Below are 17,384 nucleotides of genomic sequence, written 5' to 3'. Positions count from 1 at the left end.
GGATGTGCACAACAAGGATTCTCAGATCTGCAGTGTTTCCCAGGCTCCTAACATTTATCATGAATTCTCTTCTCTTCTTTGTTTGGTCGCCTCACACTGATCCAGATTGAATTCCATTTGCAACTGATCAGCCATTCCGACCAATTCAACTATATCCTCCTGTATCTAAAACAATGGGAAAGTGCTCTAGAAACCCAGGTTAATGCTGTGGGGAAATGGGTCCAAATCCCACCACTGCCAAATGGTGAAATTTTAATTCAATTTTAAAAATCTTGAATTTAAGGCTTGTCTAATGCATAACATGTTACTACCTTGATTGTATTTATGAGAAAAAAACATCTGGTTGAATAAATGCTGAGGGAAGGAAACCTGCTGTCATTATCTAGTCTGAGCCAAATGTGATTCCAGGCCCATAGCAATGAGGTTGACTTAAAAGGTTCTGCTGAGGAAACATGGACAAATAGGGATTCAATTAAAAAGCAGAACCAAAAGGCAATAATCTCTGGATTACTACCTGAGCTATGAGTTAAATAGCTTAGGGTCAACAAGGTAAAAGAAGTAAGTGTGTGACTCAAAGAATTATTTTGGTTCTTTATTTCCCCAAGTGACCCCATTGTTTTAATGGGGACAGATTTACAACTGGTCTTCATTCAAATCTCTCTACTTTTACTTTTTAACCTGTAACATGTTCCTTGAAACCTACTGTTGTTATTTTTTATCCTTTAATCAGCTACCCTAATAGCACCTCCTGTTGCCTTGTGTACAGTTTTTGTTGTGCAACACTCTTGCAAAATGTGTCAAGACATTTATTACTTTAAAGGCACTTAGTAAATCTCGGTTGTTATTGTTGTAAGACCCCCAGTTTACCGAGACTCCAATTATTTATCTTGATTATTACATTTTAGCATAAAGCTTTGTAATTGCTAGGAAATTTTGGCATGCATTGAAAAAAAATACTGTTTTGGAATACTGAAATGCTGAGGAATTTTCAGGCCATCATTCCAAATAAAAAACTTTGGCAAATATAACACAAAACTAATTTTGAACTAGATGCAGGCTTTTCTTCACTGTAGTCAGGATTAAGAAATGGTTACCTACTTCTACTGCATTGAGGTGGTGATGGTTCAAATCTGTGATTCTCCATACACCGAATAACTTTTGCACCAATCAGTTTATACCTCCGATCACACACATAGCCAACTTCTTCCTCTAGCTCGTATACAGGCTTCTTATTTATTATTTTTCCGTTCTCGATTGGTTCAGGTTCATAGCATCCAGCTACCAAGACAGAAATGCATTATGCTCAAATAGATAATATAAAAAATAATAAATTTGCCAATTCTGTCATACAGAAGAATGTGAACAATATACAGACTTGGGTTAACAAAATGATCTCCCCCTCTAAACTCAAGAGTACAGGCATCAACATCCTGGAACTACTGACGAGCAATTTAACTGGCTCAGTCATATCACTACATGGCTAGAAGAACAGGTTAGATGCTGCATGCAGTGATGTTAGTGGCTCATGCCATGGTCCTTTCATACCACAGTATGAGACAAGAATGTATTAGGTAATTCACAACTCACATGGACCAGAGAAGTTTCCAATTGCACTCTGGAAGTCTAACTTAAATCTGGCAATTAAGTCAAATGCCAATCCAAAAGGGGATACTCCTACAGCTTCACATGCTCAACCACAAAAACTGCAATAGGCACATAGTCTTAGAGTCAGGAAGATGTACATAATGGAAATAGATTTGTTGGTTCAACTCATTCGTGCCAATCAGATATCCTAAATTAATCTAGTCCCATTTGCCAGCACTTGGCCCATATCCCTTTAAACTCTTCCAATTCATATAACCATTTAGAGGCCTTTCAAATGTTGTAATTTTACTAGCTCCCACTGCTTCCTCCGACAGCTCATTTCATACACGCACCACCCTTTGAGTGAAAAAGTTGCCCCTTAGGTCCCTTTTAAATCTTTGCTAACTCACCTTAAACCTGTGCCCTCTACTTCTAGAATCCTCCACCCCAGGGACAAAACCTTGTCTATTTATCCTATCTATGCCCCTCATGATTTTAAAAACTTGATAAGGTCACCCCTTAGTCTCTGACAGTTCAGGGAAAACAGGCCCAGCCTATTTAGCCTCTCCCTATAGCTCAAATCCTCAAACCCTGGCAACATCCTTATATCTGGAATTCTTTGATTTTGTTTTAGTTAATATTAAGGCTATTGTTTCATTGACCAATGCTCGCAAGGTACAAATCTTTTCAAAAATGCTCAGTTGATTCTATCCTTATGTTTAATAAATGGTCACTCACATAGTTGACAGGTGGGTGGTGGTGGCAAGAATTTGTTGTCCTCTCCGCATTCAATGACATTGTTCCCAACAATTTTATAACCATGCTTACATCTGTAGGTTATTGTTTCACGATATTTATACGTGTATTTATATCCAGATGCTATATTGGCATTTTCAGGCAGATTTGGAGGTTCGCATTTGACAACTGTCATGAAACAATCCAGGAGTTTAAGTTGTAGTACATACACAAATATAGCGCTTTCCAATGTCTGCTTCTTTTTGACAGAGGTAGTTTGTCACTAAATTAAATGAACAGCAATTTCATCAACTCAAATAATGTTCACTAAGAAAGATACATTTACCAAGTTATTCATGCATATGATTCACACTCTAAGTAGTTAGTGACACATTATCCCCATATTTAATAGCAAGTTTAATTTCTTTTGTAGTGCTTTGAAATCTGTGTGATAGAAGAAGCCACATTTATTCATAGAGATGGCATGTGGCCCAGAACAAAGGGCACAGAAAATTTACAGCCCAGGAACAGGCCCTTTAGCCCTTCAAGCCTGTGCCGATCCAAATCCACTGTATAAACCTGTCGCCCAGTTCCTAAGGATCTGTATTTCTCTGCTCCCCACCTACTCATGCATTTGCCCAGATGCACCTTAACTGAAGCTACCATGCCTGCCTCTACTAACTCTGTTGGCAACATGTTCCAGGCGCCTATCACCCTCTGCGTAAAGTACTTTCTGCACATTCTTATACATTTCTCCTCTCACCTTGAACGCGTGAGCTCTCATTGTTGAATTCCCCCACCCTGGAAAAAGCTTATCTCTATCCACCCTGTTTATATCCTTCATGATTTTGTAGACCTCAGTCAGGTCCCCCCTCAATCTCCTTTTTTTAAATGAAAGCAATCTTAATCTACTCAACCTCTCTTCATAGCTAGCACCTTCCATACCCGGCAACATTCTTGTAAACCTTCTCTGCACCTCTCCAAAGCATCCACATCCTTTTGGTAATGTGGCAACCATAACTGTACACGGTATTCCAAATGCGGCTGAACCAATGTCTTGTACAATCTTAACATGACCTGCCAGTCCTTATACTCAATACCCCGTCCGATGAAGGCAAGCATACCATATGCCTTCTTGACCACTCTATCCATTTGTGCAGCCACCTTCAGGGTACAATGGACCTGAACTCCCAGATGTCTCTGCTCATCAACTTTTCTGAAGGCTCTTCCATTCACTACAATTTGCTCTAGAATTAGACCTTCCAAAATGCATCACCTCACATTTGCCCGGATTGAACACCATCTGTCACTTCTCAGCTCTCCACTCTATCTATATTCTCCTGTATTCTTTGACAGTCCCCTATGCTTTCTGCTACTCCACCAATCTTCATGTCATCTGTAAACTTACTGATCAAACCACCAATGCCCTCTTCCAAATCATTTATGCATATCACAAACAACAGTGCTCCAGCACTGACCCCTGTGGAACACCACTGGTCACCTTTCTCTATTTCGAGAAACTCCCTTCAACGACTATTCTGTCTTCTGTTGCGTAACCAGTTCTATATTCACCTAGCCAGAAAACCCTGCACACCATGTGACTTCACTTTCTTGATTAGTTTACCATGGGGAAACCTCATCAAACGCCTTACTAAAGTCCAAATATATGACAGCCCTTCCTTCATCTATCAACATCCTCAAAGAAGTTTATTAAGTTGGTAAGGCATGATCCCCCCCCCACCCCCCCGAACAAAACCATCACTGATAAGCCTATTCTCTTCCAAACATAAATAGATCCTATCCCTCAGTACCTTCTCCAGCAACTTTCCCTCCACTGACATTAGGATCACTGGTCTGTAGTTACCTGGAATATCCCTACTAATCTTCTTGAACAGGGGGACAATATTAGCAACTCTCAAGTCCTCCGGCACTTCACCTGTGTTTAAGGATGCTACAAAGATATCTGTCAAGACCTGAGCTATTTCCTCTCTCCCCTCCTTCAGCAACCTGGGATAGATCCCATCTAGTCCTGGGGATTTGTCCACCTTAGTATCCTTTGGCCTACCCAACACATCCTCACTCTTTATGTCAATGTGATCCAGAGTAAACAAACTTCTATCTCTAATCTCAACATTCATCATGTCCCTCCCCTCAGGTGAACACTGATGCAAAGTAATCATTGAGAATCCCACCCATTTTCTCAGGTTCGACACACAACCTTCCTTCCTTATCCTTTAGTGGACCAACCCTGACTCTAGTTATGCTTTTGCCTCTTATACATGAATAAAAAGCCTTGGGATTCTCTTTAATTCTGCTCGCGAAAGTTACTTCATGACTCCTTTTAGCACGCTGATCCCTCGTTTAAGATTGGTCCTATTCTCCCAATATTCCTCCAAGGCCCATTCTGTTCTTAGCTGCCTGGACCTTATGTACGCTTCTCTTTTCCTCTTGGCTAGTCGCATAATTTCTCTTGTCATCTGGATTAGACTAGATTCCATATAGTGTGGAAACAGGCCCTTCGGCACAACAAGTCCACACCGACCGTCCAAAGAGTAACCCAGACCCATTTTCCCTCTGACTAATGCACCTAACACTATGGGCAATTTAGCATGGCCAAATCACCTGATCTGTACATCTTTGGACTATGAGAAGAGACCGGAGCACCCGGAGGAAACTCACGCAGACACGAGGAGAACGTGAAACTCCACACAGATAGTCGTCCGAGGCTAGAATCAAACCTGGGACCCTGGTGCTGTGAGGCAGCGGTGCTAACCACTGAGCCACTGTGCCGTCCTAATGGTTCACAAATCTTGCTTTTCCTATCCCTTGTTTTCAAAGGGACATGTCTATCCTACACTATTTTCAATCTATCTTTGAAAGCCTCCCACATATCAAATGTGGACTTCCTTTCAAATAGCTGCCCCAATCCACACTTCCCAGCTCCTGCTGAAGTTTGATATAATTGGCCTTCACCCACTTTAGTACTCTTTCCTTAGGACCATTCTCATCTTTGTCTATGAGTATTCTAAAACTTACAAAATTGTGGTAATTATCCCCAAATAAATCCCCCACTGCAACTTCTACCACCTGGCCTGGCTCATTTCCCAATACCAGTTCCAATATGGCCATTTCCCTCATTGGACTATTGACATACTGCTCTAGAAAACTTTCCTGGATGCTCTTTACAAATTCTGCCACATCCATACCTCTGACACTAAATGTATCCCAGTCAATGTTGGAAAAATTAATATCTCCCATCACCACCACCCGGTTGCCTCTACATCTTTCCATAATCTGTTTACTTATTTGTTCTTCTACCTCACGCTAACTGTAATACAGCCCCAATAATGTAACTACACCTTTCTTATTTCTCAGCTCTACCCCCAATGCCTCACTGCTCAAGCCCTCCATAGTGTCCTCCTTTAACACAGTCGTGATATCATCCCTGACCAGCACAGCAACTCCTCCCCCCATTTAACTTCCATCCCTGTCCTGTTTGAAGCATCTATATCCTGGAACATTTAATTGTCAATCACACCCTTTCTTCAACCAAATCTCCGTGATCGCAATAATGCCATACTCTCAGGCACCAATCCAAGTCCTAATTTCGCTCCCCTTACCGACTATACTCCTTGCATTAAAGCATATGCACTTCAGACCACCAGTTCCTTTGTGTTCATCTGCTCTCTGTCTACTCTTCCCCTTGGTAATGTTAACTTTATGATTCTGTTCCTTACAATCTCTAGTTTCCACCTCTGTTCACTAGTCTTCCCGGTCCCAGTCCCCTGCCACATTAGTTTTAACCCTCCCAACAGCAGTAGCAAAAACTCCCCCAAGGACGTTAGTTCCAGTCTGGTTAATGTGTAGACCAGTTTGTAATAGTCCCACCTTCCCCAGAACCGGTTCCCAATGTCTCTCAAATCTGAACCCCTCCCTCCTACACCATCCCTTAAGCCACGTGTTCATCCTGCCTATTCTTTCATTTCTGCCCTGGCTAGCACTTGGCACTGGTAGCAATCCTGAGATCACTACTTTTGATGTTCTCCTCTTTAACTTCACTCCTAGGTCCCTGAATTCTGCTTTCAGGACCTCGTCTTGTTTTTTACCTATATCATTGATGCCTATATGCACCACGACAACTGGCTGTTCAGCCTCTCCTTTCAGTATGGTCTGCAACTGATCAGTAATATCCCTGACCCGAGAACCTGGGAGGTAACATAACATCCAGGAGTCTTGTTTTTGGCCACAGAAGCACCTATCTACTCTCCTTACAATAGAATCCCCTATGACTATGGCCCTACAAGTCTTTTTCCTGCTCTGCTGAACAGGTCATGATCCTAGCAACTGCTGCCCTCCCACAGTGAGCCATCTCACCCAACAGTATCCAAAATGGTACACCTGTTTTGGAGGGTGATGACCGCAGGGGACACCTGCACTGCCTTCCTGCTCTCTTTCTGCCTTTTAGTCACCCATTCACTGTCTCCCTCAGCAATTCTAATCTGTGCTGTGGCCAATTCACTAAACGTGCTATCCAAGACCTCCTCAGCATTGCAGATGCTCCATCATGAGTTCATCCACAGTTCCAGAGCTATCATGCGGACAAATAAGAACTGCAGCAGGACACACTTCTGCTGGACACACTTCTTGCATGTGTCAGAGTCAGGGACATCACCATGTCCCTGAGCTCCCACATCAAGCAAGAGGCACATGCCACGGGTCTGAAATCCCCTGCCATTGTAAGCCTTAGCTTTAACTCAACTAACTAATACCAAACAATACACTTAAGTGTATAAAAGAAAAGAAAAACCCTTACCTTACAGAGTCCTTTTCTTCTGGTTAGAGGAAGGGGCGAGATGGAGATACTAGACATGTAGTATCTTGGGGTTAACCACTGCCCAAATATATACTAAGTCCTTACCTTCCTGGCAACCTCCTGGTCCCAACATCACCTCCGCTCTGTCTTCTGCTGCTCCCGGACAGGAAAAAGGCCTACATTCCCTGTGCACTATGTCGTAAGATAAGGTCTACACAATAACAGATTTTAGAGAATGTAACTCTAAATGGGGGTTTGTAAGAGAGAGCCGGTCTGAGACCTTACATTTTAAGGTGTTGGATCCATATTGATGTGATAGCATCATGTCAGAGCTCCTTTGCATAAGCCAATAGCTATGCTATCATTACTGTAAACGTAGAGTTAACCATTTACTCCTCGAAGATTATTTCAACTCTTTTAACCATTAGTATTTAAATTACTCACATTGCCCACCTCAAAATCTCTTCCAACCAAGACAAACTGCCATATTCTCTGCCCTTCTTGAGGATAGGTGGAATGAGGTCTACATGGTTTCCTTGAAAGGGAAAATGTTTGTCAGGTTGAGGTTCCAGCCTCTGACCGCAATCTGAATGTAAGGCAACATTCCCGTTTCCAAACTCTCATGGGCTAGAGACCAATCTAGAGTGGACAACAATATTCCTTGAATCTATGGTAAAACATTGCCCTTTCCTTTGGTAATGGGAGGGATCACTCTAAGTGGAGATTGATCCCCTATGTAGTTCAAGGCTCCTGGATCACAATGAAAACGTTTCATTACCATGGAAAAGACTGTGGAAAATCTGAAGAAATTAGATACTCAGGGAATCTTCCATTTGGATCTGACAAAAGTTGACCAATGGTCATTCGGAGTGGGGACTGTACTCTGAAGACTTGATAGAACATTCTACAATAGCACGATGCATTCTGTTAGATCCTTGCTGGTCTGAATGTAATCAGAGAGAGAGCTTGGAATGGCTAGATGTTGAATGCTTAAGTTCTTCTTTCTCCTTCACACTCATCCCTTTTTTCAAGAGATTATTAAGAAAACTTGCTAATCCAGTATAGTATTCTGCAAAGTTAAACTCTGATGTCTTATCTCTCTCAAGATGTTGTCCCAGAAATAGGACCATCACTTTTCATTGATATCAGAATGTTTTCCTTAACTAATAATTAACAATAATCGTGAGTTCCCATTTTTTTGTTAATCACATTCCTGTGGACTAATAACAACTTTTTATGTTCTCGAGAAGTTGCATTCATTTGCATTCTGTTTCTGAACATCAGCTGTTGCTCACTAATGTTGGTATAAGAGACTTGAATATCTTCTTTTTCTTTATCAAGGATCTGCACCAAATGCTTGATTTCCATAAGAAACTGTTCCTTTTCAGCCTCTGAGGCATGATAATGCCATGTGACTGCTAATAATTGAACTTGCAGTTGAGTAGTATCATTTAGCTACTTAGGCATTGCCAACTCCTGCTTAATTTTAGTATGTCAAGCTCCATAACCTTTCAAGGTAATTTTCAGCTGTATAGACTCTAATTTGTGCCTTTGCTTTTTAACTGAAAGAAACTCTTAATGTTACATGGCTTGCTGATAAGACACAATTGCAGACTCCTGCTCATACTTACACCAATTATTAATTTCTGAACTTTCAATATTGGCTTGATCCAATTCAGACTTAATCATCTACTTTTTCCCAGACAGCTGTTCATTAGCCATTTGTAGTTCTTAAACTAATTCTTATTTGACGGTTTTTGAGGTTTGAAGTTGTGTGCTGACTATATTAAGTGACCTTGATGTTATTTGCTCATTATTGTAAGTTTGTGTCACAGCTCTGAAACCTCCTTCATGTTTTAGTTCCATGTTTCTAGTCCATAATCTGATACTCTCTTAGATATTGTGGGCATCGTGCTGCCTGTTACTAAGTCTGAAGCATCATAGTGCTAGTATGTGAGTGAACTCTGACCCTTTGAATTGAATGCTAGGACATCTACAATTTAGGATATCTACAGATTTCAAGTATCTGCAGTTCTTTGTTTTATTTCATTTACAACTTGTATCTCTTCTCCCACTTGCTCCTAAGTATCAGTGACAGGACCATTCTCTTTTCTGAAAGTGCAAATTAAGCTCCTGAAAAGAATCTTGCTGTTAGTCACCTTGCTACCTTTTCCCAATGTTTCCAGCCTCTCTTCTGAGAGATCGAAAGCTCGGTAATATATTCCTGATGTGTCAACTTTAGTTTCTTTGGCAACTGGCAAATAAAGCTAAGTATGCATCTCCAAAATATCTAGCCCTTAGTGTTTAGCTGAGTGATCCCATATTTTATTTCTTTCACACCATGAGTGCTCTGCAAACTGTCTGAGTAGCTTGTCACCCTCCTATGACCTTTCCCATGCTTCCTTTGATTCCTGATGAAGCGCTCCGGCCTGAAACGTCGATTTTCCTGCTCCTCAGATGCTGCCTGACCTGCTGTGCTTTTCCAGCAACTCACTCTCAACTCTGATCTCCAGCATCTGCAGACCTCACTGTCTCCTTTGTCCAGCTGTCTAGTCCTGATCTTCTCCTGTGCTGCATTCAGAGTCCTGATGTTGGAGGCTCTTTATCGACTGCTGTTGACTGTTCCCTTGAGAATTTTTTCTGACTGCCTTGAGAGCTTTCTCCCTTAGCCTGCTGCTAAGTCATTTATCTTCTCTTTCAAGTGGGAGCTTTTTCTGATCCTGCTTTGGGCCTTTCATGGAGATTTGTTTCTTCACTTATTCTGTTCCTACCCATTGACCATGGTGTTTTCTCACCTTCCAGATTGGGAATTATTCCAGGGAGTTCTTTATCTTCTGTTTCCAATGAGGTTTGTGTAAACTAGTTTCTTAATACCTGCAACGATGTAGTACATTCAGCTTTGGACTCATTTTATTGCATATAATGTTATACAGGGATAGTAAGAGAGAGGCTAAGACTCCTCATGGGCTGGTCTTCCATCTTGTTAAGACACCTTAATGACATAGATCCTTAATTACTCACTCAGTAGCTATAATGAGTGTAAAGTTATAGTTAACTCTTTACAGTCTAGCAAAGTGAATCAAGTTGAAGATTTTTCTGGAACAGCTAACAAGGAACTGCCAATTTTAATGCTTGCATGGCAAAAGTAGCAGTTCAGAGGCGGTGATTCGTAGCACTGTGATGAACCAAACAGCAGGTTAGATGACAAGATGTTTTCACCGCAGCAATTATTGGTGCTGTAGTAACTGCCTCACTACAGGATGTAAATTGAAAAATGTCAATCTTCTTAAAGGATTTTTTGCAACTATGTTGAGTGAAAGTACCTGATGGTACCAAATTCAATAGGGCAGTACAGTTGCTCAATGATTAGCACTGCTACCTCAGCACCAGGAACACACGTTCCATTCCATTCTCGGGCAATCGTTTGCATGGGTTTCCTCTGGGTGCTCTGGTTTCCTCCCACTGTCCAAAGATGTGCAGGTTGGGTAGATTTCCAATACAAAATTGCTCATAGCAGATATGCAAGCTCGATGGGTTAACTAGGAAAAATGCTGCATTACAGGGATAGGGTTGGATCTGAGTGGGATACTCTCTGGAGGTTCAATGATGGGCGAAACGGCCTGGTTCAACACTGTAGGGGTTGTATGATTCCACCTACAAAGTTGAAGAAAGGATTTGAGAGACTGCCTCATCAATGTTGTTTTATGAATATGCACACTCCTTATGTACAGCTATTGACAGAATGACTGGGTTGATGAAAGGATAAGTGAGGTGGGATTTTGTGAGAAGACAGGAATACAGACAAAAGACTCTGTATCTGTTTTTGGGAAAAGTTTGGATCTTGCACAGTCACCTCTCCCACCATCTCTATCTCTTGATTTGTTGCTAATTATTGCACAGTTGGAGTGCACCTTGGGACATTTTGCTAAATTAGAGGTAAACTGTTGTGGCAACTGTTAATTTTTCTGCTTTTAGTAGCAGGTGCCAAGGCACCTTAACTGTGTTGACAGGTCTGAATGGTCTAAATATTGGGATAGATCAGGAGGTGACTGCAATGGTGATCGCAGTACTATGGAGTATGGAACCAAAGGCTGAACATAAAGACAGATTGAAACTTGACCAGAAGTGTGAGCCTTCAAGTGGCAGCATCTGTGCACTCAACATCCCAATATTATTTCCATCAGAAAATGACAGAAGTGTTTGAGGTCAGTAACCAGCAGAACTACCCCCAAAGAATACTTGAATATTCTTTATTCAAAATAGATCTGGAAGCCAAATGTAACTTGACCAAAAACAACTAGGTAGTAAAGGTCAATATGTGAGGCTTCCAGTTTCACACGAAAAGAGCAAATCACTTTAATTCTGAATCCATAGTTTAGTTTCTTTGCATGAGGGGAAGAGAATAAATATGGAGAGACAAATGTTGGAGATGGAACTGCTGGCCGAAAGGAGAAAAGGAAGGCATAAGAGTAGATGGAAAGGTTCGGTGGTAAGAAATGTAACAGGATTGAAAGAGGAATATATGCCTCAAAGAAGGAAAAGGAGAAGGTTGATTAAGCACCACATGACATCACATAAAAAGAAAGAAACTAAAGAGGGAAGAGTTTAGTACCTTTGCATTTTGGAGGGCTATTGTTCCATTCTCCAGTCTCTGTACAAACAAGTTCTTCTGCACCAATTAATGAATACTCTGGGTCACATGAATACTGTGCTACCATTCCATGTTCCCAATATTCTCCATTGGGTGGGTCTGGAGTTCTTCCATTCTCAATATCTTCAAGATTATTACATTTGATAACTGGAGATAAAACAAAATTAAGTTAATGTTCTGGACAGACTGCAAGGTCAAAGCTTTATTTTGAAATTCCTGAGTAGGCAATTGCAATATAAATCAAGTGAGCAATGTGTAGATCCAGGCAAAATAGTCTGTGCCTGTACTTTGTAAAAAGCATGTTGAAGCTCTGATTCATAGGTGGTCAACACTTGTTGCACCCCTGGTCCACCCTGATGCCACACAGAGATAACACCAGAAATCCTGTCAACTCTGCGGTTTGTAACTAAGTGACATTTGATTGTGTAATTGACCACTGTTAGGAAAGTGACAAGAGGAGAATTGATGGACTGCTTCTATGGAAGGGTGGACAAAGCAAAAAAATCACACAACACCAGTTTATAGTCCAACAGGTTTACTTAGAAATACAAGCTTTCGAAGCACTTCTTCTTCATCGGGGGTTGTGGAGTAGACACAGAATTTATAGCAAAAGGTTACAGTGTCACGCGGCTTAAATATATTAAACAAACTGAGATTAAGTCTTTCATCTTTTAGAATGGGTTTCCTAGTTTTGGTTCATTAATATGTAAATCCAAGAATGTAAATCCCTCCGGAGGGCCGCTGCCCTGGGCTTGACATCTATGCTCAAACTGTCAGGCAATATGTAAATGCCAGGTTCATCAGCCACACCCACAAGGTAGAGCAAAACATAACCTGATCACAACACAACGTATGCATGCTCTCAAAACCAATCGCAACATTGTCATCAAACCAGCAGATACAGAAGGAGCCATCATCATTCGGAATGGAACAGTTTACTGCAAGGAAGTGTACTGACAACTGAACACGACAGACAACTACTGGCCAATTCAAACAAAATGCACACCTGTGAACTAAAAACATTGATCAAGACTTTTGATCTAGTTCTTCAGAGTTCCGTACCCACTCTCATTCCATGTACTTCTTGTGAATTCCGTTGCCATTCGAAGATACACAAAGCCAACACACCAGGTAGTCCCATCATATCTGGCAATGGGACCCTGTGTGAGAACCTCTCTGGCTATGTCCAAGGCATCTTGAAACCCATGGTACAGGGGACCCCCAGCTTCAGTCGCAACACTATAGATTTCTTACAGAAACTCAGCAACCACGGACCAATCAAACTGGGAACATTCCTTGTCACAATGGACGTGTCAGCACTCTACAACAGCATCCCCCATGCTGATGGCATCGCGACAACAGCCTCAGTACTCAATATCAACAACTGCCAATCTCCGAACACTGTCTTAAAACTCATCTGCTTCATCCTCAACTACAATGTTTTCACTTTTGACAACAGTTCTTCATCCAGACACACAGAACAGCTATGGGGATCAAATTTGCACCCAGTAGGCAAACATTTTCATGCACAAGACTTCTTTTCTGCACAGGACCTCCAACCAACACTATACAACAGATATATTGATGACATTTTCTTCCTCTGGACCCATGGCAAGGAGTCACTGAAACAACTACACAGTGATATCAACGAGATTCTTCCCACCATCAGACTTACCATGGACTACTCTCTACTATCTGTCTCATTCTTCGACACATGCATCTCCATAAAGGATGGGCACCTCAGCATCTCATTCTACCACAAACCCATGGATGACCTCATGATGCTGCACTTCTCTAGCTTCTGCCCTGAACATATTAATACAGCCATCCCCTACGGACAAGCCCTTTGCATACACAGGATCTGTTCGGATGAGGAGGAACATGATGGACAACTGAAGGTGCTCAAGGATTCCCTCATAAGAACGGGGTACGTTGCTCAACTCATCGACTGCCTGTTCTGCTGTGCCACAGCGAGAAACCGTAATGACCTCATTAGGAGACAGACACGGGCTGCAACTGACAGGGTACACTTTGTTGTCCAGTACTTCCCAGGAGCGGAGAAACTATGCCATGTTCTTCATGGCCTGCAACATGTTATCGATGAGGATGAACATCTTGCCAAGATTTTCCCCACACCTCCACTCCTTGCCTTTAAACAACCACCAAACCTGAAACAGATCATTGTTCATAGCAAACTGCCCAGCATTCAGAACATTGACCACAACGCTGTCACGGCAGCTGCTGCAAGACGTGTCAGAGTATTGACACAGATACCATCATTACATGTGGGGACACCTCCCACACTGTACGCGGCAGGTACTCGTGAGACTCGGCCAACATTATCTCTCCTGTACGCTGAAGGCAAGGATGCCCGGAGATATGGTACATTGGCGAGACTGAGCAGACGCTATGACAATGGATGAATGGAGACTGTACAATTACCAAGCAAGGCTGTTCCCTCCCAGTCAGGAAACACTTCAGTGGTCCGGGACATTCGGCCTTGGATCTTCGGGTGACCTCCCTCCCAGGCAGACTTCAGAACAAGTAACAACGCAAAGTGGCTGATTGCCAAGTTCAGTACCCATGGGAATGGCCTCAACCAGGACCTTGAGTTCCTGTCACACTACAGTTGACTCCACTGCACTATATACTCTCTCTCTCACACACACACACTCCTACATACTCACAAACAAACACAGACTCTCTCTCATACACAAGCTCTCTCTCATATGCACACATATACAACCCCCACTCTCACACCCATGCACACACTCTCTCACAGGCTTATATCCCATCACACACATTCTTTACTAAGCTTATATACCCACACTTCTTCACTGTGCACACATCCACACTTACATACATACACTCACTTTGTCTCTCCTGCACACACACATATAGGTTTATGGGGTGAACCTGTAATTGCAGAATTATATTTTATTTTGCTCAAAAATGCATAACCTGCAGTCAATCCATGTAAGATTCTGTAAATCCCACTTTAGAAATAGAACCAGTCTGACTCAAGATTGGGACACAGACTTTAACCTCACACCTTTAATGCATTGTCTGAGGTGAGATGACAACTTTGTTAGAAAACCTGAAGTTATCTTGGGAATGTGACTTAAAAAGAGTTCCGGGACTTACATATTAACAAACCAAAACTAGGAAACCCATCTTAAAAGATGAATGACTTAATCTAAGTTTGCTTAACATATCATTACAGCTCCGTGACATTGTAATCTTTTGTTATAAATTCTGTGTCTCATAGTCCTGCTCCACAGCTACCTGATGAAGGAGCAGCACTTCGAAAGCTAGTACTTCCAAATAAACCTGTTGGACTATAACCTGGCATTGTGTGATTTTTAACTTTGTCCACCCCAGTCTAACACCGGCTCCTCCAAATCATAACATAAAATTATATTTCTTTCTCACTCATTCTGACCACATCCTGGTAAAGGCTTTTTTTTCATAAATTCCTGACTGGATTTAATGACGCACACAATTTTTTGGTCTCTAAATGCAATGGAATTTAAATAAACACACATGCACATATATTTCATAAGAGCATAAGAACATACAAAATTGGACCTTGAGTAGTTTATTTGGCCTATGTGCCTGTTAAGCCATATAACAAGATAATGGCTCATCTTGTGAAATTCTGCCCTCTTGTGAAATTCCATTTGTAATCCAAAGTATATCACCCTCTGTTTTAATATTTATATTGAATGGGCATCCACAGCTCTCTTGGGTACAGAATTCCAAGGATTCACAACATTTCAGAAGAAGAAATTTCTCCTAATATCAGAACTGAAGGGTTCAATCCCTTTATCCATCATTGTGGCTCCATAATTTAGATTGCCTAGCCAGGGGAAATGTCTTCTTTGCACTGACTATGTTAACAATTAAAATTTTCCTGAAAATTAACTATCTTAAATTTTTTTATATGGCAATTGGCTCACCTCTCATTCTTCTAAATTATTGGTATGAGAGAGCAGGTCTATTCATTGTCCTAATTAAATGTTGAAATTCAAATTCTTAATTGTTACAAAATGTTAATGCAAGGTGAAAAGTTAAATTTATGACTTTGATTTTTGGGGTGCCCTTTCACACATTTGTGAGCTGTGTATAACTTTTGGAGAACGCCAATGACTAAAGCTTCATGGAATCTTTAAATGCTGGAGTTCCATTTCATTCAGTTATGCCTCTTAACAATCCTTCAAGTTAACAGCTGAAATTTACAGAAAAACTTTGAATTGTTTGATCAATATCATTTAGTGATAAACATCAAATTTCAAAAACCTACAAAAGCTGTAGTTGACCTAATCCTCACTAGAAGTTGTATCCACCCATTATTGACAATTTATTCCATCCAAAAGTGTAGTGCCTTTAGTTTTCAGGAATCAATAACTAGCCATAGGAGGTGAATAAAACAGTTTATTACTTTCATACATGGAAGTCAATTGATTAACTCCAAGGAATAAATAAAAACATACATTACCTTCACATACTGGAACATGACCACTCCAACCACTAACTTGACAAATACGATGCATGTTACCAATTAACTTGAACCTAAATAGAAAACAGATCAGTATAGAGAAAGCAAGATGGAAATTATTCATTGTTGGTTACCAACACAAAGGCTAAATAGAATATTGGTACAGTGTTCTGATCAACGTTAAAGATCTAGGCACCAAATTTCTGTTGACTTTCTGACAAACACATGTTTTTAAGACAGGTGGGAATTTTATAGATGCTGGTTCTTGACTCATGCTACCAGATTGAGATGGTTCTCCTTGCTTTCCAAACAATACCCCCTGCATTTAGTGGGTGTCATTGGAGAAATACTTTCGCCACCAAACGTTGCCATGTGTGCAGTCTGGAGTCCACTCATTGGCTACATTGGCCAGGAGGAAGCTACTGACACAACTGGAACCAACCTGGGATTGGGCTGGACCTCTGAAATGTTCCAACATTCTTTCCTCAGCCCCTTCAAAGGGATTCTTTTTCAATACAAATGGGGACTCCCAACTACAACCGTTTAGAGCTATAGTACCCACAGCTACATGATGGCACACACCCAAGACGTATCCATCATGTTGTTGATACCCATTAGAAATTCTGAAATTGCAGCCTCTACCAGTAACCTCTCCCTGGCCTGCCCCCCACCCTCAACACACATTGACAAGATTAGCAAAAACAACTCCCAGGAGAGCCATTCTCAAGGTCTAGAATCTCTATTGATTCAGGTAAAATAAGGCCATTACGCTCTAAGGAACAGACTATTTTAAATATGGCAAAACCACTGCCCCTTTCTTCATGTGTCCATCTCCTGCAAATGAATGAAGTTCACTTCTGCTAACGAGAGAAATAAGTAAGTTACAATCATTCAGCAATGAGTACATGTTTGTACGTTGCCCATCTCAACCCGAACAGGTGGTGGCCAGTCACAAATTGTGCCCTCTCCAATAAGGCTATCCAAACTCTTGTCCATTACACCAAGTAATAGTTAACCCTCAATCCTGTTCCATATTAAGCTTTGTTTCATTCATCTCAATTACATTTAGCTATGACAAACTTCCAGTTCTCCCATTTTGTTCA

The 17,384-nt window shown here is 41.3% G+C and overlaps 1 protein-coding gene across 1 annotated transcript in view; it reads right to left on the bottom strand.

The window, feature by feature from the left end:
* The window catches only part of LOC140467327 (C4b-binding protein-like), a 65,998-nt gene that overhangs the window by 24,304 nt on the left and 24,310 nt on the right, over window positions 1-17,384 (bottom strand). The window contains exons 5-8 of the mRNA XM_072563605.1: window positions 16,282-16,355; window positions 11,745-11,930; window positions 2,323-2,508; window positions 1,099-1,278 (exon numbers count right to left, since the gene is read on the bottom strand). Of these exons, the coding sequence (XP_072419706.1) occupies window positions 1,099-1,278; window positions 2,323-2,508; window positions 11,745-11,930; window positions 16,282-16,355 (626 nt within the window). The remainder of the gene's footprint in view (window positions 1-1,098; window positions 1,279-2,322; window positions 2,509-11,744; window positions 11,931-16,281; window positions 16,356-17,384) is intronic.

The sequence above is a fragment of the Chiloscyllium punctatum genome, chromosome 45 (genome assembly GCF_047496795.1).
Source record: "Chiloscyllium punctatum isolate Juve2018m chromosome 45, sChiPun1.3, whole genome shotgun sequence".
Lineage (NCBI taxonomy): Eukaryota > Metazoa > Chordata > Chondrichthyes > Orectolobiformes > Hemiscylliidae > Chiloscyllium > Chiloscyllium punctatum.
The sequence above is the reverse complement of the archived record's forward strand: the minus strand, read 5'-3'. Positions and strand labels throughout refer to the sequence as shown.